Source organism: Epinephelus lanceolatus, chromosome 23 (genome assembly GCF_041903045.1).
Source record: "Epinephelus lanceolatus isolate andai-2023 chromosome 23, ASM4190304v1, whole genome shotgun sequence".
Classification (NCBI taxonomy): domain Eukaryota; kingdom Metazoa; phylum Chordata; class Actinopteri; order Perciformes; family Serranidae; genus Epinephelus; species Epinephelus lanceolatus.
Window position 1 is genome coordinate 35549473 of NC_135756.1, and position 27904 is coordinate 35577376.

Genomic DNA, 27904 nt, shown 5'->3' on the forward strand with positions numbered 1-27904 from the left:
GAAACCAATCAGCGGAGAGCACAGCGAGACCAAAACAATGGATCCACAAGACTTGGCTGCTGTGTTGCTCTTTTGTAGGCCTATTGCTAGAGGAAATTACTAAAATTCAAAGGATTGATTACTGATCTGCATGAAAGTATAATCACTGTGGCTGGACACGCTGTGCTCAGAATATATCGGTTTATAAAATAAATAAACAAAACCTTAATCATCGTATTGTAGGGCCTACATTTAACCGTGAGAGAACTACCTCTGTGAGAGACTTGGGCTTGCTAACTGCACAGTAAAAAATGGGGTGTCAATATTTCAGAGTAAACCTATTTGAACCTAGATAGAGTATTTTCAACTATATGGGGAGTAAACCCACTCTAAGAGTATAGTTAAAGTCAGTGTTAAATCCTGCAGACATGCGGTGTTACTTTAACTCGACAGAGTGATGATTACGCGCTAGTCGTGACGTCTTGAACGCTCCGGCGGCACACGGAGGAGGTTAGTCTGGAGCAGGCCTGGAGTCGTGCCATGGTCGGGTAAGTAACATTAACATTCTGGTGTTCATAACATTGTTTAATAATTGTTTTCCATGTAAACACGGTTTTATCGGTTCATAAATGTTGATTGAGGACATGTTGCCCATTCCTCTGTTGAATGGCTGTCGACTACATGTCCCATACAACTAACGTTAGCAACTTGCTAGCAGTTCAGAAGTTCGACATTTTGAGTTAAGCTGCACCGTTAACTGCGTGTTTCTCCCCTCAATGCTGGTACACACAATTACTTGCTGCCTGTCTTATAGTAACGTTTTATGTTGTTGTTTACTAGTATGCTAATCCTTAGTAAAGCTAACCGCGAATTAGCTTGAATTAGCCCCCCCTCCCCTTCCCCCTCCCCCTGTGTGGCCTCAATACTCGACGACTCAAACGGTCAGTAGGTCGGTTTGCCATTTTCTGAAGTGGCCGAAGTGGTACCTTAAAAAATACACAAAGACAGCTAAGTTGCACACGCCAGTTACTACTGTTGCTAGCTCTCACTGAGGAATAAAGTTGCAAAGTAACTTAATGCTTGTCCGGGGTTCCATTCACCTTGTCCAGGTTTATTTCTCTATAAAGACCTGCTCACTCTGTGAAATAATTTGAGACACAATATTGATCAAAGTACGACTTTTAAATGCTTTTGAAATTGCGTCATTTAGTATAAATCTGTACATAGTTTAAATCCAGTCTCTTTTCCTCTGTAACCCCTGTTGCCATGTGCTTTTTTTTTCAACGAAGCCGGTGAGAAATCAATCCATGGAGCGGTGGATAAGGTTATTTATCATATAGGCCTACCTTGTTACCATGTGTATATTTGTGTAGTCTTAACTGTCATAAACAAGAGATTATGGGTTACGGGGCGCGTTACGTTTGTGTGGCGGTGCCGCAGAGACGAGAGCTAGGACACCGGGTCGGAGGCTCTGATCTCACAAGGTTGGTTTTCAGCCAAGAGACGCTAGGTGGAAGGCAGAGAGCCTCCATTCTCCCTGTAACTAGTTACAAGTCATTGATTTAACTAACACTAGTACTCTGAAGCTGTGAGTTAAGGGACAAATAAACAAAAGGCAAATATCCTGCAGAGTTCCTATCAACCTCTTTTCCTCTGTGCTCCTCTAATCAGAGCGGCGTCCCTAGCAACGGTGTGGTACACTTAACAACGGTCTGAAAAAATATGTTGACCAATCAGAATGCAGCATTCACTCAATAGATATGTGTAATAAATATTTTGATTTGTTTATTACAAGTCATTTATGTCAACTTTGCCTTGTTGTTCACAGTAATCAAGCAGAAGTGAGTAAGAAGTGTGGACCGTAGTTGGTGAGTAGGCTCAGGTTATGGAACAATGTAAGCATGTTACTCATTGTTCAACTGTTTTTTTCTTGGTTGTCATTTTTACCTTTGTTTATTTTAACAGAATATGCTGCTGCGTGTGTCATTCGGTGGGGAGCAGAAGTATGTTAGGCTGTCTGACCTAACATTGGATGCCTTCATGAAAGAAGGTTAGTGAGTACATCATGATAACACAATATCACAACCTTTTACTTAGTTAATACACTTAATTCATCATAAACTATTCTTTCTGAACTACCTTAGTTGATAACTGTTTCTGCTGTGCCTTTAAATGCATGGGAATAATCTATTGACTTAAGTTTCAACTTGACAGCATTTTGTGAAGACATGAGGCTCACTCCACTTAGTTATGGTTTTGATTCTCATCAAAGGAAATTGTCTTGTTACAATTACTGTAACATCCCTTTCCCTTTCCTTCCTTTACTTCAGTGTGTCTCAAATTTAACATACCAGAAGGTAGGCAGCCAGATATGAAGGTATTTGACCAATCTGACACAGAAGTTGACGGAGAGGTCTTTGAAGAAATAGTGAAGGAGTCACCTGGAACGTTCCGAGTCGTGTTGAGCAATGAAGAACTTGGTAATAACTGACCATTCATAAATGTGTTCATATTGAACTTAAAGGTTGGGATGGGAGTAATAACAGTTTCATTTAATATGCTTCTGTTTTGTTCATATTCCTTAATGCACAGATGCTTCTCTGTCATCATCATCATCATGCTCAGCAGCATGTGAAGATACTATCATTCTGAACTTCACAATGTGTGACCCTCCTGAAGAAGCAGCCGTTGCCGAAGGAAGTCAACCTAAAAGGCCATGCCACATAAACTGTGAGGCAAAAGAGGTGGGTAGTGGACATTGTTGTTAAGTTTAATCTGGATTTCATCCCATTTGATGGGGAGTGTTTTTATGTTATAATTTCCCCATTGTACGTATGGTTTAAACATTTCTGACTGTATATTTTGTTTACATTTAAGTTGATTGAAAAAATCCTCACTACAAAGCCTGGCGGTGAACACATCATGCAAGAGTATGCAAAAACCAAATCCCTGAAAGATGCCACCAGAAGACAGATGATAAACATACTTGCTGCTGAGATGACACAAACACATGGGTAAGAACCATACATGTAGGCTCTAAAGAACATTGTTAGTATGGGATTGTTTTTAATTGTGTCCAATTGAGTGATTGTTGTCATTGAATTCATACATTAGGACATCCCCCCCTAAAAATGTCAGGGTGATGTACGCACAGGAGATAGTTGCTTTGTTTCCACATCTGGAAGACCCATATTCACAACATGGATATGTAAGCAAAAGGGTCCTTACAACACATTTAAATGCCCTTTGAAATGTTGGTAGCGTAGTCAGTCTGCATGTATTTAAATACACAGGAACATTACTACGATCCAGAGAGTGGTTCTGGATACCTTGCATGGCGGTTGAAGACCATTCAAAGAAAAACTGCAGAGGAAAGAGGTGCTTCTGCCAGTAAATCTCCCAAGAGTAAGTTTATTTATCAGTTACATAAAATGTTGATGAATTGTGTAGGCAGGAGTCAATAAATTTGTGTTTTGTCTCAAGGTGGTGGGCCAGGTCAACCCAGACCCTTCACTGCTGACAAAGTGTTATCTGATGAGGATGTGGAAGCAGCTATTGCTGTTTTGAAACACTCTGCTGATGAAGACACTGTCCGTGAGAAGATGAAAGCTACCTTCAATTATCGTCATTCAATGGTCAACGATGAAAAGAGAACAGCAGATGTCTTCTCAGTCTTCCCGCGGTTTCTCGATACACCAGGACTGGTAAGACATCTTCATTAGTTGAATCACTGAAATATCCCATACAGCATGGTTGCAGATTCCTGTTAACAGTTGTATCTGTGTCTGTGAACTGAGAAAATGTCTCACTATTGGTAGGACACTGCTACTTCAGTTGAGTTCTCACACACATTTTATTATCTATGCCATGATACAACATAAATCAGAGAAATATATCTTAATGTTAGTTTTGCCTGTACTACACAGTAACTAAATGTGTCGCCACCATGGCATTTTACATAACAGCATCACATCTATTTACTTGTGCCATATAAACAGAATGTTTACTTAACGATAACCTAAAGTCACCATAACACAAGTTTGAGACCAGACTGACCTGAGAAAATTGGGAAGAAGTCACCATTTGCAGGACACGGCTGCTTCAGTCAAATTCTCACACACGTACCGAAATCCAGGAAGAAGTGCCTGAAAATCTCTGCCTCTGGGACGATTCCTGGCCTTTTACTGCCCCCTATTGTTCAAAATGGGGAAGCCTCAAAAATACGTTCTCACAAAAACAGAAAATAATTCAAGTCCACAAACGTGGGCACGCATCAGTGGGCATCATACGTGCAGTGTCTCTCATCACTCCTTTCATTGCACTTTGTTTTTGTATTACAGATAGAACAAGATTTCAGGCTGCTATTTGGTGAGCTGACAGCAAACAAGTTTTTGGAAAAGTGGCCCACCAGTCTCAAAGCAAAAGTAATCACAGAAAGCCAAGGACTTGTACCGAGCACAGAGCTCCTAGATTTGATGAGGAATGCTGAGTCAACTGTTGTGGTTGAGAATGGTAAGACTGGGACTGTTTTTAATTACTATTGTTTGTAATTGTGCCAGTTTAACATACATGTAGCATAAATATTTCCTTTTTTATATACAGTATATCTTATATTCTTATTGCTTACACTGTCTTTTTATTTTATTATTTCTGGAAACAGGCACAATAACACACTTCACTACACATATAGTAATGTCGATGATATAATAAATAATAATCTATCTTATCTTAATGCTAACCTAATGTTTGTTGGTCTGTAGGCTGGGACAGTGACATGTCCACCATCTTGCTGCTCCTTCATCTCTTGCCACCATCTGCCCAGGGTAGGAAGAGGCCAGGGAAGATGTCGGCAAGTCAGGCTGTGGAACACCTCATCAAATTCATAAAAGTATGCTAGACAGTTGTTTAAAATATACTATTCTTCACCTCAGTTTCATGTACAGTGATCTATTGTGAGAGATTGGTCACTAAATATTGCTGTTTAATGTTGTAGGCTGGAACCAGCGTGCAGCAGCATCTCAATAACATCAGCCAAAGCAGCCAGCCTTACCTCCTCGCTCAGGGGCCCACGAGAAGCAGCATCCACACCTTCTTCATTGTCATCGACAAGTACGCACTACCATGTAAGGCAACAGGTTCAGTGGGAGCCCTTGACGAACTCTTTAAGGCCCATTACATCTTTGGTACCTCATATAGTCCTGCCCTTGCCAACTTTTTCACTTTTCTGCAAACAACTATCTACAACATTGACGTTGGGGAAACAAAGGAAACTCCCAGAGTTGCCGAATTGCGAGCAAGAATAATGCATTAGTGTCTGCTTAGATCAAACAATGAAGTGCTTTCTCTGCAGAAGTGACCATGGGAGTCCAAACAGCCTTATAAAACACCTTAAGGTAATTCATGGTCTCTGTACCATGAATATTGTAGGCATTATTTGACACAGAGCTAGAGGCAAACAACTTTTAGAAGTGCTGCAAAGGGGGAAAACTTAGGACGCTGACACACACAGTTAGCAAGCCCAAGTCTCTCACAGAGGTAGTTCTCTGGTTGGTTCACGGTTAAATGTAGGCCCTACAATACGATGATTAAGGTTTTGTTTATTTATTTTATAAACTGATATATTCTGAGCACAGCGTTTCCAGCCACAGTGATTATACTTTCATGCAGATCAGTAATTAATCCTTTGAATTTTAGTAATTTCCTCTAGCAATACAAAAGAGCAACACAGCAGCCAAGTCTTGTGGATCCATTGTTTTGGTCTCGCTGTGCTCTCCGCTGATTGGTTTCAGAAACATTGATCTTATTGGTTGTGTTAAACAGAGGGCAGGGCTCATTATCATCTGGACAGTTATTACGGCGTAAAAAGCGGCGTCTACTGTGGCTCTGTACAACGCCCGTGTAACAAAAACAAAACCCAAAAAAAAAAAAAAACGGCGCGTTTTACTGCACTTTGTCGCATTAAAAGCGGCGTTTTAAGGCTCCCGGCAAAAGCGGCGCTTTACACAAGTAAAACTCCGCTTTTTGCGTCGTTTAAATTAAAAAAACGGCCGTAAAAAGCGGTGTCTTAAGAGAGGTGGCGTTAAAATAGTGGCGATATATGGCACTTTAGGCTTTCCATAGTGTGAGGACAATGCAGTAACAGCAGAGACGCTGCCTCGCATACTTCTACTAGGTCTATATACTTTTAGTATGTACTGCAGCTGCCCTTAAAAAGTATGTAGTGTAGTATACAGTATGCATACAGTACTATTGGACACACTACATCCGCCATCACATCGCTCCCTGAACTCCGACCCTCTTGTTTACTTCCGTCGCCGTCCGTAGCGCCACATTTGAATATTTTGTTTTGTTGTACTTCGGAGATGCAGCAAATCTCCTCTCGTCGAGCCCGCCAGAGTCGTGCATACCGTCGGAGGTGCCGGAGAGCTCTGTTGCTGTTATGTCGTAATATACGTTGTTGTTTCTAATAAACTGATGTGTTCACGTAAACAGTTCCAAGCCTATTATTAGTGACCTGTCTATTGAACTAGTCACCAGTAGGCACATTAACCCCCTTCACACATAGCTCTCTGTTGCTGGCAGATGTTTGTTCTTAAACATATTTACAGCTATGCAGCTGCTGGCACTATGTTCTGTCTGCACGTGAAGCAGCCTTACATTCACATTACTTTTATTTGTAGTGTAACATACTTGTACATTCTTACTACATTACTTAATATGTATTTGACTTTTACTATTTATATATTTACTAGTCTATACTGCTCATACCTGGCCCATAGTGTATTCATATTTAGTCATATGCATTCATTATTTATACCACACTTACCCCACTGCCTATACTGGTAGAATCTTCTATATTGTAGTCATAGTTGAACCCTAACACTGATTATACTATAATCACAATAAAGTTGAATGCTGTAACTGTGTTCTTGCAAAACTGTATGATATGTGACAGTATATAATCAGATCATTGCAGTCCTAATATGTAGTGTCTTAGTATCTCAAATTAAATAAACCATGTATGAAAGGAAGTGTGGGCGTTGGTTGTACACACAGCTCAGTCAGTGTGACGTGACTTCCGCTGCGCAAAGGATTGTGGGTCAGAATGGCCAAAGAAGCATGCTGACATGCATACTGCGAAATATGACCGGATGTAGTAGAACATCCTGGTACTTTTGGCATACTGCATCTGACATACTATGTATTGGGACACACTAATTCTTTTTCTGGCATACTAAATAGTATGGTAGTATGGGTATTGGAACGCAGGGGCTGCCTTTTGCCTGGTTAGGTAACAGCTTGGTTGATATCTGGAGAACTCAAAACCCAAGAAAAAAACAATACTCCTGGTACAAGCCTAATGGTACCGCTAAATCTAGAATTGACTACTGGCTTGCTACGGATATGCTGGAGGAATTTATCTCTGAAGCTTTAATCTCCAAAGCTCCTTTAACTGATCACTGTATTACTGAAATAACATTGAATTCGAGTGTTAGGAAAAAGAAAAACAAAGGTTACTGGAAATTTAACTCTAACCTACTAAAACATAAAGACTATTGTTCCAAAATAAAAAAAATGATAACTGAAATTGAAAGTAATAACAGCATAAATAGTTTTTGTAATAAATGGGAATTCGTTAAATTCAAAATTAGAGAATTCTCTCCAGTAAAGAATTAAATAAAAAAAGTAGAGAAGAAGAAAGCAATTTGTTTTGTGAAATCAATCAGTGTTGTGGCAAACCAGATTTGTCTAGTGAAGACAAGGAAAAATTATTGCTTCTACAATCCAAAATTGATGATATTTATATGAAGAGAGCCCAGGGTGCTTTTGTCAGGTCAAGGGCAAAATGGATGGAGGAGGGAGAAAAAAACACATCATACTTCAGCAGGCTGGAGAAAAAAAAGACAGGAAAACAAGGCTATAACTAGTTTGTTGATCAATGGAAGAGAATGCAAGGATAGCAAAATTATGATGAGATGAGCCAGGCCCGTGCAGATTCGATCACTGGTGATCGGCACACAATGCATGCCGGTTAAATTTGTGTCCAACTTCATCCCAACTTGCTCTGACCTATTACAAAAGTGGACGGCAATAAAATCGCGAGAGCAAGGCGGCCGCAGTTTTTAGAGCCAGGCGCTGCAGTTGCTCTCCACCGACTGCACTGCCTGGCTCTCACCTGATCTAACAGCAGATTGGTTTAGAGGTTGACTCAACAATATGAAGTTTTAGACAAACTTTTAATTTTTGTTGGATTTCACATATTTCAATTTCATTTGTCTGATTTGGAGGTTTATTCTGTTAACAGAAAGCATGTTGTGTGACTGATGGTGAAGTTTAGTCGTCAGAGACTGAATACATTTATCAAAAATTATACAGTCTACTGTATATTCACATGAAAGTGTTCTAGTTATTTAAGTATTTAACATCACGAAGACTTGTGGTCAGTGTGATGAGAGGATACTTAAAATAACAGATGTGAAGCCCTGACTATATCTGACTGATCTGTAATGAAAGCTGCTGTCTTGTATAAAATATGAAACTTAGTCAGACAAAATTTATTTAGCCTGTGTAGTTGAGGGGACAGGTCTGCTCTGCAGCAGCAAACTGATAAGATGCTGATTCATATGAAAATTAATGTAAAATGGAGGTTGAACCATGAACATGAATTACAGATCACCTTTAAAGCATTTTAATAAATCAATCTATTGTAACTAAAACAACTGGAGACTGAAAACAAACTGATAGCCTATATGGGTCTGATAAAATTTTAATAAATTAACATCATATGGGACAGGATGTAGCCTAAGTGTTTCTGTGACTTCCTGTACAGACTGAAGGCTGCTGAAAACTGTCGGGAAAGCCGCGGTCAAGTCGGACAGTTTCCTGACAGTTTCCAGCAGCCTTCAGTCTATTTAACAAGCCTAATAATATATATCATTCTGGATCAGGAATATCCAGTCCTGCGTTCCAATACCCATACTACCATACTATTTAGTATGCCAGAAAAAGAATTAGTGTGTCCCAATACATAGTATGTCAGATGCAGTATGCCAAAAGTACCAGGATGTTCTACTACATCCGGTCATATTTCGCAGTATGCATGTCAGCATGCTTCTTTGGCCATTCTGACCCACAATCCTTTGCGCAGTGGAAGTTACGTCACACTGACTGAGCTGTGTGTACAACCAACGCCCACACTTCCTTTCATACATGGTTTATTTAATTTGAGATACTAAGACACTACATATTAGGACTGCAATGATCTGATTATATACTGTCACATATCATACAGTTTTGCAAGAACACAGTTACAACATTCAACTTTATTGTGATTATAGTATAATCAGTGTTAGGGTTCAACTATGACTACAATATAGAAGATTCTACCAGTATAGGCAGTGGGGTAAGTGTGGTATAAATAATGAATGCATATGACTAAATATGAATACACTATGGGCCAGGTATGAGCAGTATAGACTAGTAAATATATAAATAGTAAAAGTCAAATACATATTAAGTAATGTAGTAAGACTGTGCAAGTATGTTACACTACAAATAAAAGTAATGTGAATGTAAGGCTGCTTCACGTGCAGACAGAATATAGTGCCAGCAGCTGCACAGCTGTAAATATATTCAACATCAAACATCTGCCAGCAACAGAGAGCTATGTGTGAAGGGGGTTAATGTGCCTACTGGTAACTAGTTCAGTAGACAGGTCACTAATAATAGGCTTGGGACTGTTTACGTGAACACATCAGTTTATTAGAAACAACAACATATATTACGACATAACAGCAACAGAGCTCTCCGGCACCTCCGACGGTATGCACGACTCTGGCGAGCTCGACGAGAGGAGATTTGCTGCATCTCCGAAGTACAACAAAACAAAATATTCAAATGTGGCGCTACGGACGGCGGCGGAGGTGAGCAAGAGGGTCGGAGTTCAGGGTGGATGTGATGGCGGATGTAGTGTGTCCCAATAGTATGCATACTGCATGCATACTGCATACTACGCTACATACTTTTTAAGGGCAGCTGCAGTACATACTAAAAGTATATAGTAGAAGTATGCGATTTGGAACGCAGGGCGGATTTGGAAATCTGTTTTTGCTATATATAATCAGTTTATCTATTTAACTTCTGTGCCGGTGTTCGTCTGCCACAAACTCATGCGTGATGCCTGTTAGAGCTTTATCGTCCAGTTTATTTACACCTCCAGACTTTTATCTGCATCAGTCACGTGGAATACACATAACTATATGTCTGTGCTAATGGCAAAGATATGTCTTCATAGAACTTTAATTTTTCTTGAAATTGAATAAAGCCAAACAATGTTTGCAGTTCATAGCATAACCTAGTTTTTCAACGGCCGGCTCCCAAATGGCTCTTCATTTAGCATCACTCAGAGCCTTCTATTTTAGCCTAATTTAGCAATTACGAATGGTTTGTGTGTAGCAGGGGCGATTGCTCTAAGACAACAAGGGAGGCTGAACTTCCCCTAAAATTTCATTGAAGAAATGGTCAAATATGCACTATTGAATTTACAATCGATTTAAAATAAGAATTTACATTGCATTAAGCGTGTGCTAGAATGCGTTTAACATCATTACTATGATGTTCAAACGTCAGCTGTTTATCACCAGTTTTCAAACGCGACCTCCCTGTCATACATTCTCATGTCAGGACGGTGGACGTGGAGCCTCCAAGCATTCCTATGAGACAGTCATTGGATAAATGCGACAAAATCGGCACTTCCAGGGAGGCTCAGCTTGAGGTGTGTTTTGCTGTGGTTCTATGGCATGAGTGTGGTTGAAAAACGGCTTCAATTAAATGTTCCTTTTATAAGTTACTGCCTCGCTACAATATGACAAATTTTATGATGTAAACTTAAAGTGAGCTTCCCCTGTTTGAAAGACCAGCAGCTGCCACTGGTGTGTAGGTAAGCAATTTTTCATTCAGTGTTTTCATAAAAGCCTTATTTTTATGCCTTTTATTCAGTACAAAAAAAAAAAAAAAACACAATTTGGCTACTATTAACATTTTAATTAAATGTTTAAATGAATAACTGAACACAGAACCACAGCAAACAAATCAGATGGTGTTTCTTTTTCGGTTTTTCCTCATTTCTTCACTTTTTCCAGACAGGCTTGCATTTATATCCGGTTTCTCTGTAGCTCTGTGTGTGCCTGGCCTGTATCACTACACTGGCTGTCTTTGGAGCATCCTAGTCTGTCCTCACATGTGATTGGCTGCATGGTTTGCCCATCAAAATTAAATCCCGCCCCCTTGAATCCTGAATCTTGAATCTTGCCTCCATGGTTTCTCAGCAGAGCTGAACAGGAGCCACTGGAGATTCGGCTCTCTCCGATGGTAGTTGGCTCTTCTCGTTCGCTTCAAAAGAATCCGCTCCTCGGAGCTGGCTCGTTCGCGAACGACACATCACTAGCATTACCAGACAGGACATCTGCCGTACTACAGGCAATACTCTAGTATTGTTTCAGATGCTTGTATGTGTTTGGTATGTCTAATGTCCTTTTTAATTTGTGGAAACAAGACTGTAATTAACATGTTTACATATATTATAAAATAAAGAAACAATCTATTTTGCTATTTGAATATCTCAAAAGCAGCATTAGGCCTACAACCCATAAAAGTGATTTCAGCCCCTGTCTTGTGACCAACTAAAGTGTGATTTCTTCCGGTATTGTGACATCTCTCTGCCTAATGCTTGTGAGGAGAGTCTGGGTTCCTGGCTGGAGAGCCAGTTGGCGGCATTGGCCAAGTTGTCAGGAAACTACTTGCACCTTTGTAGATGCATCCTCTGCTTTTTGCCCATCTGTCGTGAACTGCTGTGGATTAAAAGTTGGCATTTTATATCCTGTGCTACTTTATCAATTTCCAAACTCTAACTCCCGTGACGAACCTCAAATACCCACTGTATGTAAAATGACACAACATGCATGTATCATCTCAAGTAATTCATAATGTATCCTGTCAAGACTTCTCGGCATGTCTTTAGGTAGTTTTCATGTTTGTACATGCACAACACTGAACTGATTTGCTCAGCAGTTGAGTGATAAGTTTGTGGTTTCTCGATTCAAAGAGTTTCGCTATCCTGCACATGATCTGAATCTTTGTATTTCCTAGGTAACTTTTACACTTTTTATATAGGCACAATTTGTGTATAAATTACTGGACATGGGTTGCATTCTAGTTCTTGAATGAAAAAAATCAATACAAATGTAGTCATGTGAAACAAATTTTTATAAAACTACCAAATGCTTCTGAAAGTGGATTTGTATATCTCAACAGAGCATCAGCATATGATGATGAACACTATGAATCATATTTAAGATTCAAGTGTTTTTCCTCGTCAGTTAAAAACGAAACATTCAAATCCTTTGAGAATCTTCCTTATTTAGTCTCACCAATGTTTGAGAAGGCCAACATTATGTCCTTTGAATGCGCACAACCGACCTGAATCCAATTGGTATACTTCAATTTTTGTTTGTTTGACATTGCAGGCTACTCATTGCCACAGCATATTTCTTATGAAGAACACTGGGGACATGCGTTCTGTCAGTTCTGTCACTCATGTCTCCTGTAAACAGACACATTCCTTTGTGCTATTTGTTGCTGTAATGAACACTTCTTTTGGCAGACTGAATGGAGGTTGAAAAAGTTTAATGACATCAAACCAGAGAAATGCCAGCTATATGCATATGACCAATATCAGTTTTTAAAACATCTATTTAAAAAATGTTTGGCAGAAAACATATCTATCTACAGTACAGTAAAAAAATTCAAAGTATAAAAATATATTACAAATCTGAAGTATTTACAAAGACAGTTTCTCTCTACATGTGTCTAACTGTCTACAGTTACACTTCTGTCAGTTAGTTTTCAGTCTAGTTGTGTTACCTAAAAACAAGCAACCTCTCCCCTGTAAACTCAGCTCCTAATGCAGAAAACACTGATGGCCTCAGATGGCTATGACAAGTAAAGTCATTAAACTCCCAGCAGCATCCAAAGGGAAAAGGAAACAATCTCCTCCTCAGGATTGGGTTAGCAGGAAGTGACAGTGAAGTTTCTCTGGAAGTGGTTAAAAGAACATCCTGTGGGAGAAAAAAATAAATTTTCTTATAAATTATATATGTATGTGTATACAGTACAGGCCAAAAATTTGGACACACCTTCTCATTCAATGCGTTTTCTTTATTTTCATGACTATTTACATTGTAGATTCTCACTGAAGGCATCAAAACTATGAATGAACACATGTGGAGTTATGTACTTAACAAAAAAAGGTGAAATAACTGAAAACATGTTTTATATTCTAGTTTCTTCAAAATAGCCACCCTTTGCTCTGATTACTGCTTTGCACACTCTTGGCATTCTCTCCATGAGCTTCAAGAGGTAGTCACCTGAAATGGTTTCCACTTCACAGGTGTGCCTTATCAGGGTTAATTAGGGGAATTTCTTGCTTTATCAATGGGGTTGGGACCATCAGTTGTGTTGTGCAGAAGTCAGGTTAATACACAGCCGACAGCCCTATTGGACAACTGTTAAAATTCATATTATGGCAAGAACCAATCAGCTAACTAAAGAAAAACGAGTGGCCATCATTACTTTAAGAAATGAAGGTCAGTCAGTCCGGAAAATTGCAAAAACTTTAAATGTGTCCCCAAGTGGAGTCGCAAAAACCATCAAGCGCTACAACAAAACTGGCACACATGAGGACCGACCCAGGAAAGGAAGACCAAGAGTCACCTCTGCTTCTGAGGATAAGTTCATCCGAGTCACCAGCCTCAGAAATGGCAAGTTAACAGCAGCTCAGATCAGAGACCAGATGAATGCCACACAGAGTTCTAGCAGCAGACCCATCTCTAGAACAACTGTTAAGAGGAGACTGCGCCAATCAGGCCTTCATGGTCAAATAGCTGCTAGGAAACCACTGCTAAGGAGAGGCAACAAGCAGAAGAGATTTGTTTGGGCCAAGAAACACAAGGAATGGACATTAGACCAGTGGAAATCTGTGCTTTGGTCTGATGAGTCCAAATTTGAGATCTTTGGTTCCAACCGCCGTGTCTTTGTGAGACGCAGAAAAGGTGAACGGATGGATTCCACATGCCTGGTTCCCACTGTGAAGCATGGAGGAGGAGGTGTGATGGTGTGGGGGTGTTTTGCTGGTGACACTGTTGGGGATTTATTCAAAATGGAAGGCACACTGAACCAGCATGGCTACCACAGCATCCTGCAGCGACATGCCATCCCATCCAGTTTGCGTTTAGTTGGACGATCATTTATTTTTCAACAGGACAATGACCCCAAACACACCTCCAGGCTGTGTAAGGGCTATTTGACCAAGAAGGAGAGTGATGGAGTGCTGCGGCAGATGACCTGGCCTCCACAGTCACCGGACCTGAACCCAATCGAGATGGTTTGGGGTGAGCTGGACCGCAGAGTGAAGGCAAAGGGGCCAACAAGTGCTAAACACCTCTGGGAACTCCTTCAAGACTGTTGGAAAACCATTTCAGGTGACTACCTCTTGAAGCTCATCGAGAGAATGCCAAGAGTGTGCAAAGCAGTAATCAGAGCAAAGGGTGGCTATTTTGAAGAAACTAGAATATAAAACATGTTTTCAGTTATTTCACCTTTTTTTGTTAAGTACATAACTCCACATGTGTTCATTCATAGTTTTGATGCCTTCAGTGAGAATCTACAATGTAAATAGTTATGAAAATAAAGAAAACGCATCGAATGAGAAGGTGTGTCCAAACTTTTGGCCTGTACTGTATATATATATATATATATATATATATATATATATATATATATATATATATATATATATATATATATATATATATATATATACATACATACATGAGAGAGAGAGAGAGAGATATCCACCACTGCATTAGTATTTTATGCTTTAAGACGTCCTCAAGTTTGCCATGTTGTGACCAGTCATACACCTTACAACAATGGTTACACATACAGGACCTGTATGAATCGCAGAAAGCAACTGAACTGGAACTCCTGAAAAGTCCAAATGCTATCCTGATCACTGGACATCAGTGAGTAATAACAATATTATCGGAGTAACTACTCATTTTCAACTGGAACCATGTAATCCTTTAAAAAAACACTATTTCACAGAATAAGCATATTGAAGTTGTCTCCTACCTCTTAGTCATGGTTTTAAGACCACACTGTTGTAGCAGTGCAGCACTGATTTGAAATAAATAAATCTAAAAGTACAGATCATAACATAAATTTCTTTGCATTCATTTGATTCCCATCAAAACACTCTGAAATGCAAAATGGAATTTTAAATGGGATAAAAAATGTGATTAATTGGGATTAAAGGGAAATTTCGGTTTATTTCAACCCGTCTCCTATCGTCCTAAATTTGTTTCAAGTCACTAGTGACAGAAATAATAGTTAGCATGTTAGCCGTTAGCCTAGATACAGCCGTAGCGTCAGACCTGTTAAAACGTAATTGAACAGGCATCCTTTCAAGTGCAAAGTTAGTCCACTAAACAAGCTTTTTTTCCCACAAAGACCGCCTCATATCGTTAGGATAAATGTCAGAGAACATACAGAAAACGACATGTAAACGTGTTGTCTTACCTTACCGGTGTGCTGCCATGTTTGTTGTTTACCATTTAGCTAAGGCTGCAACCGGTCCCATTCCTTGCAACAGAGGTATTCCTCTTCTGTGGGCATTGGGGTACAGCATTCACAGGTAACGTTACACCACCAATCTCCAGAGCTAAAGCCTTCCAGCAGCCATTCCTCCTCTGTCATCCTCTAACGTTACCTGTTGTGCCTCTCTCTCTCTCCTCCTCCGTTCTTCAATTTCACGAAGCTCTTCGTCAGTGTATTCTGGCTCAAATAAATAAGGGCGGCCATCGACTCTCAATGTGGAAAGCCTATATATTAACATTCCACATTTAGGTGGTCTTCAGAGTTGTTGTCTTAACTTACGGTGTGTTTACCATTTACCTCTGCTTCCCAAAGCGCGGCCGAAATATTGCGACAACAAGCAGCGATCTCATACCGTGCCTGAAATCTCGCGAGAACAAGCAGCAGCAGCTGCAAGGCAGAACACCGGACAGTAGCCTGAAAAGTTCATTAATTTATTTTATGAAAGATTTATAGAATAATGGCTGACTTTTTTGCCAGACTTCGACTTTGTGGAGGAGGAATTTGATTTTGCAGAGTTTGATGGCCGCCCTTATTTATTTGAGCCAGAATACACTGACGAAGAGCTTCGTGAAATTGAAGAACGGAGGAGGAGAGAGAGAGAGGCACAACAGGTAGAGGACGACAGAGGAGGAATGGCTGCTGGAAGGCTTTAGCTCTGGAGATTGGTGGTGTAACGTTACCTGTGAATGCTGTACCCCAATGCCCACAGAAGAGGAATACCTCTGTTGCAAGGAATGGGACCGGTTGCAGCCTTAGCTAAATGGTAAACAACAAACATGGCAGCACACCGGTAAGGTAAGACAACACGTTTACATGTCGTTTTCTATATGTTCTCTGACATTTATCCTAACGATATGAGGCGGTCTTTGTGGAAAAAAAGCTTGTTTAGTGGACTAACTTTGCACTTGAATGGATGCCCGTTCAATTACGTTTTAACAGGTCTGACGCTACGGCTGTATCTAGGCTAACGGCTAACATGCTAACTATTATTTCTGTCACTAGTCACTTGAAACAAATTTAGGACGATAGGAGACGGGTTGAAATAAACCAAAATTTCCCTTTAACTATTGAACGTTTAAAAAACAAAAACAAAAAAAAAAAAAACGAATTGTTTGACAATCTATATATACATATGCACACACAAAGGTACAGACCTGTAGATGTTGGGGTCCAGGAGTACAGCTGTGTCTGTGGGTAGCTTAGACAGATGAACCACCTTGGTCTTCTGCTGCAGTCTGTCACTCTCATTCACCCACACATCTGGCAGTCTGACACACAGAGAAGAATACAAACATATTTATACTTACTGGCTCTGACCTCACATCTGCACTGTGGATGAAAGTATGAAATGTCTTAATTTCCTCTCACATGTGACATACTAATGTTTATTTTTCAGTGTGAGCAGTAAAAAGCTGCATTTTTTACCAGTGCCTGATCTTGCTTAGGTAGCACCCTATGCAAGCTCTGAAAATAGAGTTGATCTTGAGTTGTGGTGCAATCTAATAAAAGCCAATCCCATGAAGGGTATAGTATTCACAAATTGTCAGCTACTGTTTGTATCCAGTACTGCCAGTTAAAGTGAAAGCCAACCCTGGCTTTGTCCTGCTTGGCCTTTTGCCTCGCTATATTGGCGTTTTTACAGTGTTCTGTCTGTGATTTTCATAGCATCCTCTTGGATGCCTGCTGCTTACTGGGTCAAGGATCCTTCCTTGAGAGGATGGGTCCTCCCAAGGAAGGATCCTGCAGAGGCAAGACAAGAGTCCTCCCAAGCATTCAGTGAACACACATTGGAACAGGCTAACAAGTGTCCCCACATGATCATCATTAACCCTCAGCAGATGGAAGAGGTTTCAGTCACTGTGATCATTTTGGCACTCTGTAATGTTGTTGTACAATTTTAAACAAATGTATCAGTATTGTCAGAATCACAAGACTTTTAGGGAGAATATATTTCTGGATCACATTTAAGAGTAGGTGGAGTAATGGAGTAAAGATACAGCTGAAAAAGTTCTAAATGATCATTAACAGTATGAACACAGACTCACACACAGAATCACTGTTGTTTCAAAGTGATCCACCACACACTCTGCTACAATAATATGAACAGATCTGATCTGATGAGCTGCGCTGCTCTGAAACAACGACTAATCCTCTGAAATAAATTCACCTCCAAACAAAAGAGTGATGCTTTGACCTGCAGGATATTCTAATGTCTTTACTGTGGCCATTCTCACCGCGATTCCCCCCAAAAATACACCTATTGAAACAGACAGAATGAGAGCAGTTAACAAGTCGTTATCATGTGAACAGTTGCGGGGGGGGGGTACTTAGCGCTCCATCTCTGCTGTGAATGATTCATTTAAAACTTTTATGTTTTATCTAAATCATGTTATTTCAAAAAATCTCATTATGTGGCAGTGGACACATTAGAAAGTGTAAATTATGACGTTTCCGTCAATATCTTTTTCACGCTTGGATGATAAAAACTCGTGGAGACATTAATCCAAATAAATGACATAATCTAAATCTCCACTGGCGCAGGTTTCACTGAAGATGCCCCGCCCTCCAGCAAATTGTGTACTGTGCAAAGCATTGTTGGGATTTTATACCCATTGAGGATGCACACATGCATCCTTCGAATTTCTCTGAAAGAAGGACTCAGTCCATCCTGAAACTCGGAAGGATCCTTGACATTTGAACAGTCCTTCTGCGGGGGGACGTAGCATCCTTCGGCCGTTTGAGGATCTTTCCTTGACATTGAGAAACACCTACTATCTGACACCTGGTCCCCACTTTTTTATAAAGCCCTGACTTGGTGCGTCGGTAGTGTAGTGGATAGTGCTGGCGCCCCATGTACAGAGGCATTGCCTCGCTGCAGCGGCCGCAGGTTCGAATCTGGCTCGCGGCCCTTTGTTGCATGTCAGTCCCCACTCTCTCTCTCTGTGTCTCCCCATTTCACCTTCTGTCCTGTCAATAAGGCAAAAAAAGCCAATAAAAATAATCTTTAAAAAGAAAATAAAGCCCTGACCTCACCTGAGCACTGTGCCCAAACAGAGAGCAGAATCTCTGCAGATAAATCCACCACACCATCACACCCTGAGAGTGGGTCAGAGGAACAGAGATTACTTCTGTATGATACACTATTTTTTAGGAAAATCCTGCAAAGCATACCTTTAACCCTTTAAAAGCAGCAGCTTATTGGAACCAGAGAAGAGTCTAGTAAACTTTGTGAAAGCCAAAATGTGCAGTGCCCCAAAATCATTTTGCAACATCTCAAACATGCTTGAAAAGGCATATGATGCAAAACTCCTCCAATGTCTGTATTCAGACAGCTCATTTAGAGAACTAGAATTACTGCCCCATGGTTGTACGCCCCTGCACGCCAGTCAAGTTTCTCTTCAAGTTTACATCCATGTCTGTGAAAACATTGGTGCTTCATACACACCTTCCCCTAGACAGCACAGAAGATCTACACAATCAGCACAGTTTCAAGATGGACACCCAAGATTAGATTCACCAGTTCAGTATCTGGCCAAATGTCTCTCCTTCTGTTCCTGAGATATAGCACTGAATAATGCTTGGAAAAGTGTTTAATGCAAAACATTATGATGTCATAGTGAAGTTGACCTTTGACCTTCCAAATATAAAGTGTCATCAATTCATTATTTATCCTATTAGATAGGGATGTCCCGATCCAGCTTTTTCACTTCTGATCCGATACCGATATTACAGCCTTGAGTTTTGGCCGATACCGATACCGATCCTATCCAAGCGCGTATTATACATATTCACTTATTTTGTTGTCAGTCATGTTAGAAAAGGTTTGATCAAGCGATATTACTCTAACAAGAACAACTACTTAATCGGGTTAGTTAGAATGATCCACAACAGTTGGTATGAGAAACTGACCCGTTTATTGTTAACAGGGTTAAATAAACAAACTTTAAACTTGAAGATTAACATTAAATAAAAAATATAGCTGGTTTGCTTTGGCTGCTTTGGCCCCTTAATAAATAGAAAATAAATCAACACAAGAAATCTTTAAAATGTCTAACACTGAAATTAAAATAGCAGCAAGACTCCACACACTTGTGCTTTGGCTCCCTAATAAATAAAAAATAGATGAACACCACAAGACATTGTTGACATTTAACAAACAATGCAGCCTTTCCTTTTCAGTTATTTTAGTAGTGTCAGTGCCAGCCTGTTTAAACAAGCAATAGTCCATCCATGGCTCCAGTTTCACTAATTGTGCCCAAAACAATGCCATCAGTGCTCTTTACTTAAACAGTAAGTGTGTAAACCAAATAAAAATATCACTCTCAAAAAACAGAGCAGAAAACAAATAGTCAGTTAACTAAATTGACCTCTACTCTTCCTACCCTCCGCGTGTGTCTGCCGTCTGCATCATAGGTCTGCATGCTTGCCTGGTGGATTGATAGTAAGAGCTGGAGCGGTTCACTGGAATGGACTGCTTGAATTGCGGAGTGCTGGGCTGGCCAGAAAACCTGGATCGGACTCTATGAAAAACTGGATCAGACTTCTTGGATCAGCATTTTTCCATGCAGTCCGATCCCATGCCGATGCATGTTTTTTGCTAATATCGGCGGCCGATATTCGGATCGGGACATCCCTACTGAACAACTGGTAAATGTCTACCAGGAGTACAGATGTCAATATCCATTACATTCTGGTACAGTGTGAGAAGATTTAAATAATTAGTGAAAAGCCTACACCATGGCAGTGGTGCATAGGCTTCAGACAGTACATCTGCAGAATTAGAGACTGCAGATGCAACACATGTAATGCTGCTGTTGTATCATGGCTACACATGTTGAATTGATAAAGTCTGTATATACACATATATATATATATATATATATACATACAGTACAGGCCAAAAGTTTGGACACACCTTCTCATTCGATGCGTTTTCTTTATTTTCATGACTATTTACATTGTAGATTCTCACTGAAGGCATCAAAACTATGAATGAACACGTGGAATTATGTACTTAACAAAAAAAGGTGAAATAACTGAAAACATGTTTTATATTCTAGTTTCTTCAAAATAGCCACCCTTGGCTCTGATTACTGCTTTGCACACTCTTGGCATTCTCTCGATGAGCTTCAAGAGGTAGTCGCCTGAAATGGTTTCCACGTCACAGGTGTGCCTTATCAGGGTTAATTAGTGGAATTTCTTGCTTTATCAATGGGGTTGGGACCATCAGTTTAAACTTAACTTTAACTTTAAATGTGTCCCCAAGTGGAGTCGCAAAAACCATCAAGCACTACAACGAAACTGGCACACATGAGGACCGACCCAGGAAAGGAAGACCAAGAGTCACCTCTGCTTCTGAGGATAAGTTCATCCGAGTCACCAGCCTCAGAAATGGCAAGTTAACAGCAGCTCAGATCAGAGACCAGATGAATGCCACACAGAGTTCTAGCAGCAGACCCATCTCTAGAACAACTGTTAAGAGGAGACTGCGCCAATCAGGCCTTCATGGTCAAATAGCTGCTAGGAAACCACTGCTAAGGAGAGGCAACAAGCAGAAGAGATTTGTTTGGGCCAAGAAACACAAGGAATGGACATTAGACCAGTGGAAATCTGTGCTTTGGTCTGATGAGTCCAAATTTGAGATCTTTGGTTCCAACCGCCGTGTCTTTGTGAGACGCAGAAAAGGTGAACGGATGGATTCCACATGCCTGGTTCCCACTGTGAAGCATGGAGGAGGAGGTGTGATGGTGTGGGGGTGTTTTGCTGGTGACACTGTTGGGGATTTATTCAAAATGGAAGGCACACTGAACCAGCATGGCTACCACAGCATCCTGCAGCGACATGCCATCCCATCCGGTTTGCGTTTAGTTGGACGATCATTTATTTTTCAACAGGACAATGACCCCAAACACACCTCCAGGCTGTGTAAGGGCTATTTCACCAAAAAGGAGAGTGATGGAGTGCTGCGGCAGATGACCTGGCCTCCACAGTCACCGGACCTGAACCCAATCAAGATGGTTTGGGGTGAGCTGGACCGCAGAGTGAAGGCAAAGGGGCCAACAAGTGCTAAACACCTCTGGGAACTCCTTCAAGACTGTTGGAAAACCATTTCAGGTGACTACCTCTTGAAGCTCATTGAGAGAATGCCAAGAGTGTGCAAAGCAGTAATCAGAGCAAAGGGTGGCTATTTTGAAGAAACTAGAATATAAAACATGTTTTCAGTTATTTCACCTTTTTTTGTTAAGTACATAACTCCACATGTGTTCATTCATAGTTTTGATGCCTTCAGTGATAATCTACAATGTAAATAGTCATGAAAATAAAGAAAACGCATTGAATGAGAAGGTGTGTCCAAACTTTTGGCCTGTACTGTATATATATATATATATATATATATATATACACACATACAGAAGTAATCCCTTTAAGTCTCAGTGTGTAGGGGTGTCTCATTCTCGCACATACTCTACACAGACTCTGCCCTTTGACTGGATATTGTGTTCTGGATGTTTATGGGCTTGTACTAGAGGCTGTGGGTCACAGAATTCATGTTGGATTACGACGGGATGGAAGTGAATTTCAATATTCATCATGTGACTGGGATGGGACAGGGAAAAAAGTCAAGGGGAGCAGTTGGGACAGGAATCATAGTAACAATACTGACTTTAACAATGTGAAGTCAGCAGCTGGTAGTTTGTTTCCAAAGAGCATATAAAATACAGTATATACCTCTGAGTACATGCACACATCATTTTATGTTAAGCATGTAAAGTAAAATGGATAGTTTGTTAAGATTACATGATCACAATGCAAATTTGTTAGTGCATCGATGGTAATTCCTATTATGTGTTAGCAGCGAGCTAACGGACTAAGTGCTGTTATCTGCCTCATGGCTGTAGCAGTCAATTAGAATAAGCTTTATTACCAAGTAGGTTTTCACTTATAATTAATGGGATTATATGAGGATGAATAACCTGTTTATGAGGCCTATCCCAGTTATGATCATATTCGGGATACAGTGTTTACATGAGCACAAAGAAATCAGGTTATTTATTTTTCTCATATACGTCCCTGTTTCTTTGAGAGTTCTCCAGCTAACATATTCAGGTTTCTTATTAATGGAATATGGTGTTTACATGCTCAAACCCATAAACAGTATACTCCAAAAACGTTAATTAAACATTATATAGAATAGAAGTCTCAGGTATTGGATGGAAGAGGATAAAATTTCATCATGGAAAAATATAGAGTCAATAACACCAATAAGGTTAAAGGATTTTCTCCTTACATGGATATCTATCAAAAAATGTGCTTTATATTATGGTCCAATTTTAACGCATATGCTACAAGAGCAGCAGAATCCTGAAATTTAAAATTGTTTGGAGCAAATCATCTCCATTCTGGAATAACTGTCATCTTCTCTCTAAAGGGAAACCATTTACTAATAAAACTTAAAGGTATTACAACTCTTCAAGACATAATGGGGCAAACACCATTCTTAATGTTCATTTTAACTTGTCCCTAAATATTATATTAATACATGTTCAGTGTTTCCCCTACCATTATATTAGGGGGGCGCCAACTCCCTTGAAGATCAAGTTAATTTAACTTAATTTTATATATAGAGCCAGATCACAACAGAAGTCATTTACGGTTACCTTTCCTATAGAACAGGTCTATACCTTGTCCTTTTATTAAACAAACTAAATAGCCTTATGTTATTTATCTTATTTACATGACGGCATGTCATTTCTGTCTCTACAAGGCACAAGGCGGAGTTCTGCCCCGACGCACGCACACACGCACGCACGCTATGAGGGGTCAAACGTATCAGCGAACACACACACACTGCATTCACTGCGTACTTGATACATGTAAATTGCGTGTGCAACCATCACCGTGTACTTGCTTCGCGTGCACTGCGCGTGCATTCACCGTGTACTTGTTACACATGCAATGCGCGTGCAATGCCTGCACACGCCTAGACGTGTGGTTATTAGACGTGCGTGCATAGACACGTCATGTAATCACAGGGGTCAAAAGTGTCAGCTGTTGAACCAACAACGCGTCGTGTTACGGACGTGTGACACGTAGCATCGCTATGCTAACTCTGCTAATCAGATGTGTGTGCGTAGACACGTCATGTATCACAGGGGTCAAAAGTGTCAACTCTTGAAGCAACAACACATCGTGTTACGGGCGTGTGACACGTAGAATCGCTATGCTAACTCTGCTAATCGGACGTGCGTGCGTAGACACGCAGGTGTAGTGTATGTGTAGCGTTTGTAACGCGCTGTGCACGCGTACTGATAAGACGTGTGAGCGCGTCATGTGAGTGGAGCGCACAACGCCTGCGCATCATGTAGCGGGCGTGTGTGTAACACTCGTGTCTCCATAGTAACCCTATGTAAAATGTAGGCGTGCGCTCACGCGGTTTGATTAGATCTGATGTGTCCTAAGTAGGCGCAAGTGACGTGTTGTAGTGTGACTGGGTGAAACGTTTGACCCCTCATACGCACGCACGCACACATACACACACGTCACTTCAGCCACCTGAAAAGCAGACAAAAATATCAGCGTTTTTTAAACTCACAGGGTGGTGAAGATGTTGATGAAGAAATGTTCCGATGTTTAGTTCAAATAATTGTTCAGTTGTTATATTGACTGCTGTCATTGAAAGAAACACATGAACACCATGATTCCTTTAAGTGTTTGTGTCCGTCTGTCATGACATTGGGACAGGTCCGGAGTATTTATTTATTTTTTTGTGGGAGTGGGATGGAACAGGAGTGAAAGTCCACTCCCGTGTCACCCTCCAGCTCGTAATCGTAGTGACCAGATGCCAGACCTTCAGCAGCAGGCATCCAAGAGACACAGTGGCAAGAAAACCAGGCTAATGTCATAATCTTAGAGATCCCACCAGAACACTGCGCTCTGAGAATGCAGGGTTACTCGTGGTCCTTAAAGTCACCAAAAGTAGATCAGGAGCCAGAGATCTTCAGCTATCAGTAGGGCTGACCCAAAAAATTTGAAGCTTCGAAGCTTCGCTCGATGGCATGGGATTTGATTGTGAAAAAAAAAAAAAAATCGAAGCTTCTGCGCTTTTTTTTTGCATTTTTTTGGGGGGAGGCCTTAAACGCAACACTAACCCAACGAGCGCACTCAGCTGCTCTGAGTCTGGTGTCAGAGACACTTCTTATGCTCTGAGTTGCACATCTGTTTGATTGTGCTGCAGTGTGCGCCAAGGGTTTTAATTTAATTTAATTTAATTTAATTTAATTTAATTTAATTTAAGGTGCTCACAGACTCCGGCGCACTATAAGAGGAGCGGACTCTGCGAGGAATGTCTGTCATTCCGGCTTCCATAGTCGAGCGCACTTCCGCGTTGTAGTTTCCTGTAAAAATGTCTGTGAAACACTACATTACCCCCAATTCTTGCACGTTTCTGTCATGGCGATGTGAAAAATACATGCCGAGCAGTCTTTTGAGTGACACTGGTATGCGGAGCGGAGTCTGTGCGGTTGTAAAATCTGAGCTTTGCGCGCACAGGGCTTGCGGACGTCCGCTTTTAGTCCGTGCGGACCTCCGCGGAGTCGGATAGTGTGACGTGTGGTTGTGCTGCTGCCGTGGTCCTGCCAGATGCCTCCTGCTGCTGTTATCATTGGTCATACTTCTACTGTTATTATACACATATGATTATTATCACATATGTATACTATCAGATATTAATATATACTTTCAACATATTGTACCACAATAGCCGTAATTAGAATTATATTATTACTCTAATTAATGTTGTTGTAAGCTACTGTCATTACCATCTGTCCTGCATCTCTCTCTGTCTCTGTCTCTCTTTCTGTATCATTGTGTCATATGGATTACTGTTAATTTAGCCTGTTGATCTGTTCTGTACAACATCTATTACATGTGTCAGTCCTGGAAAAGGGAACCCTCCTCACTTCCTCGGGTTTCTACCACTTTTTTCCCCGTTAAAGGGTTTTTTGGGGGAGTTTTTCCTTATCTGCTGCGAGGGTCCAAAGGACAGAGGGATGTCGTATGCGGTAAAGCCCTGTGAGGCAAATTGTGATTTGTGATATTGGGCTTTATAGATAAAATTGATTGATTGAACGCCAAAAAACAATAGTAAATCTGGGGTTGGCTTTTACTTTCACTTTAGCTGGCGAACATGTTTACAAACCGAAATCAACAATCCTACAGAGTATACCTCGAAGAACTTAGTACATTCAAGAAGCAGTTGTACAGCAGTCTGCCTTCAAGGCTTTAAAAGATGATGTTAATCTAGATCTAAGATCCCCTCTGCTGGAATTGATTTATTAACTGACAATTTGATCTAATCCAATGTGACATGTTTTATTTTGTTTTACTGCCATAAGAGGGTGAGGTGAGCAGAGCAGAGGAGAAAATGAAGACAATGGAGAGAATGATTTTACATTTACATGAACAGTTAAGTGGCGCTATGGTTATAGCTCAACTAGGCCATTTAACTGGACCACTGTCCCTGTCCCAATAGGGTTGGGCACCGAAACTCGGTACTTTTTGTACTTGGTACCGATTCACGTTGGTACTACCGAGTACCGATTCACTTAAAATGAAACGGTGCCAAATTTCGGTACCTGAGGTGGAGGGGGAGCGAAAGCGCATGACTCGCACCTCAGACTCAGCAACAATGGCGACAAAAACAATGTGCAGACAAAAGTTAACGTGCAGCACTGTTCCTAAATGTTCTCAATAAAATGCTGAAACTGAGAAGTTTAGACTATGGGCCCGAACGACGCATAGTGCGTCCAAATTCACACCCGTTATTCTCTGTGGATTTTCTCCGCGACCATGCGTCATAGCGAGAAGCCACGCATATCAGCGGAAACAGCAGAATTGTAGTTTTCCGACAAGGCCAAGGCCACTTGTCGGTAATCCAATGTTTTCACAGCGAAAAATTACAATAAAATGATGTGTAACAGAGCTTTCATACAGCTTTGCACACACATTACTCTTGGATGAATTACTCGCGAACGCAGGCTCGCACAGAAATGCCACGCATATCACATGAAAACGCAGGACCACACATCATTGTGTTGTCATCCCATCGCGCTCTAAATACAGATCAATTGTCTACAAAATAAAAACTTGACGAATTTCTTTACAATCCATTATACAGATCTTGTTGTCAGTCACTTCATATAGTGAGGAATATCGTATCTTACCACGTCTTAGGCTTGCGTGTGTTTCTCCCTGTCTATCCACATTTGTATTCCGGCTTTGAAGATGCAAATATCTCCATATTGTCCAGTTGACACTCCATCAAACTTTGTATGACAAGACCAGCCACTTCACCTTTGCGCACCCAGACAACTGCAGCCTAATGCATGCTGACAGGGCCGTAGTCACCATATACATTGAGGGGGACACGTGCCCCCCCACCAATGCCCAAAATGTCTCCCCAATATATAACTGAAACTGAAAAACAAATATTATCTTGGAGGACATCATTGCACTTGGTTGACTATTTTTCTATGATCTTAGATGTAAATATTGCATGTTTCTTTCAGATAAAACACATTTTTGACTTGTGAATGAGTCAATGGAATATCTTGCAATAATGAAAAAATACTGGCAAACATGTCCGCCTGGCACAAACCACATGTTTTGGACAACTGTGAAGTGACAGAATGTCCCAGCATCATGGTTTTTATATTGCCAGATTCCAGAGAGTCTCCCCTCTTCATATATGGCAGAATATGTCTTTTTCCAACTTGCTATGCTGAGATACATGTAAAAATGTAAGAATTTAGGCACACAGATTTGTTTTTTTCATTGATATAAAAATTAATATAAAATACAGGCACACAGAAGAACATGAAATGATGGCAAATCTGGTTAGCCCAGATTGTCCTGAAAAAAACAAGATATAGCATGTGTATGTAGCCTTTATAATGACTGTGATATGAGCTTAAAAGTAAAGGCAGTAAATATACCCCAAAAAGGCCTAGGGCCCATAGGGTTAAAAAGTACCGAAATAAGGTACCGAATTCCAGATACCGATACCAGTACCGGTACCGTATCGGTTCAATTATGAATGGTACCCAACCCTAGTATACAAGCACTTAACGCTATTCGACATCCAGGCCAAAGCCTGGGGCAGAAACTGGGAAGCATGCGCAGAGCGCCTCTGCCAGTTTGGGTTCTATTGATT

The 27904-nt window shown here is 40.6% G+C and overlaps 2 protein-coding genes across 2 annotated transcripts in view; one reads left to right on the forward strand and one right to left on the reverse strand.

The window, feature by feature from the left end:
• The first annotated feature begins 437 nt into the window (after positions 1-437).
• LOC117272900 (uncharacterized) lies at positions 438-7555 on the forward strand. The gene is made up of 12 exons (XM_033652050.2): positions 438-527; positions 1808-1847; positions 1945-2029; positions 2310-2459; positions 2572-2723; positions 2857-2993; positions 3094-3187; positions 3273-3384; positions 3463-3683; positions 4320-4491; positions 4740-4867; positions 4973-7555. Exons 3-12 carry the CDS (start codon positions 1948-1950, stop codon positions 5288-5290), a joined length of 1566 nt encoding a protein of 521 aa, XP_033507941.1. The 5' UTR covers positions 438-527; positions 1808-1847; positions 1945-1947; the 3' UTR covers positions 5291-7555.
• A 2355-nt stretch (positions 7556-9910) lies between these two features.
• Positions 9911-27904, reverse strand: part of LOC117246133 (zinc finger protein aebp2) — a 49275-nt gene continuing 31281 nt past the window's right edge. The window contains exons 7-8 of the mRNA XM_033609878.2: positions 16848-16961; positions 9911-13094 (exon numbers count right to left, since the gene is read on the reverse strand). Of these exons, the coding sequence (XP_033465769.1) occupies positions 13082-13094; positions 16848-16961 (127 nt within the window). The 3' untranslated portion in view covers positions 9911-13081. The remainder of the gene's footprint in view (positions 13095-16847; positions 16962-27904) is intronic.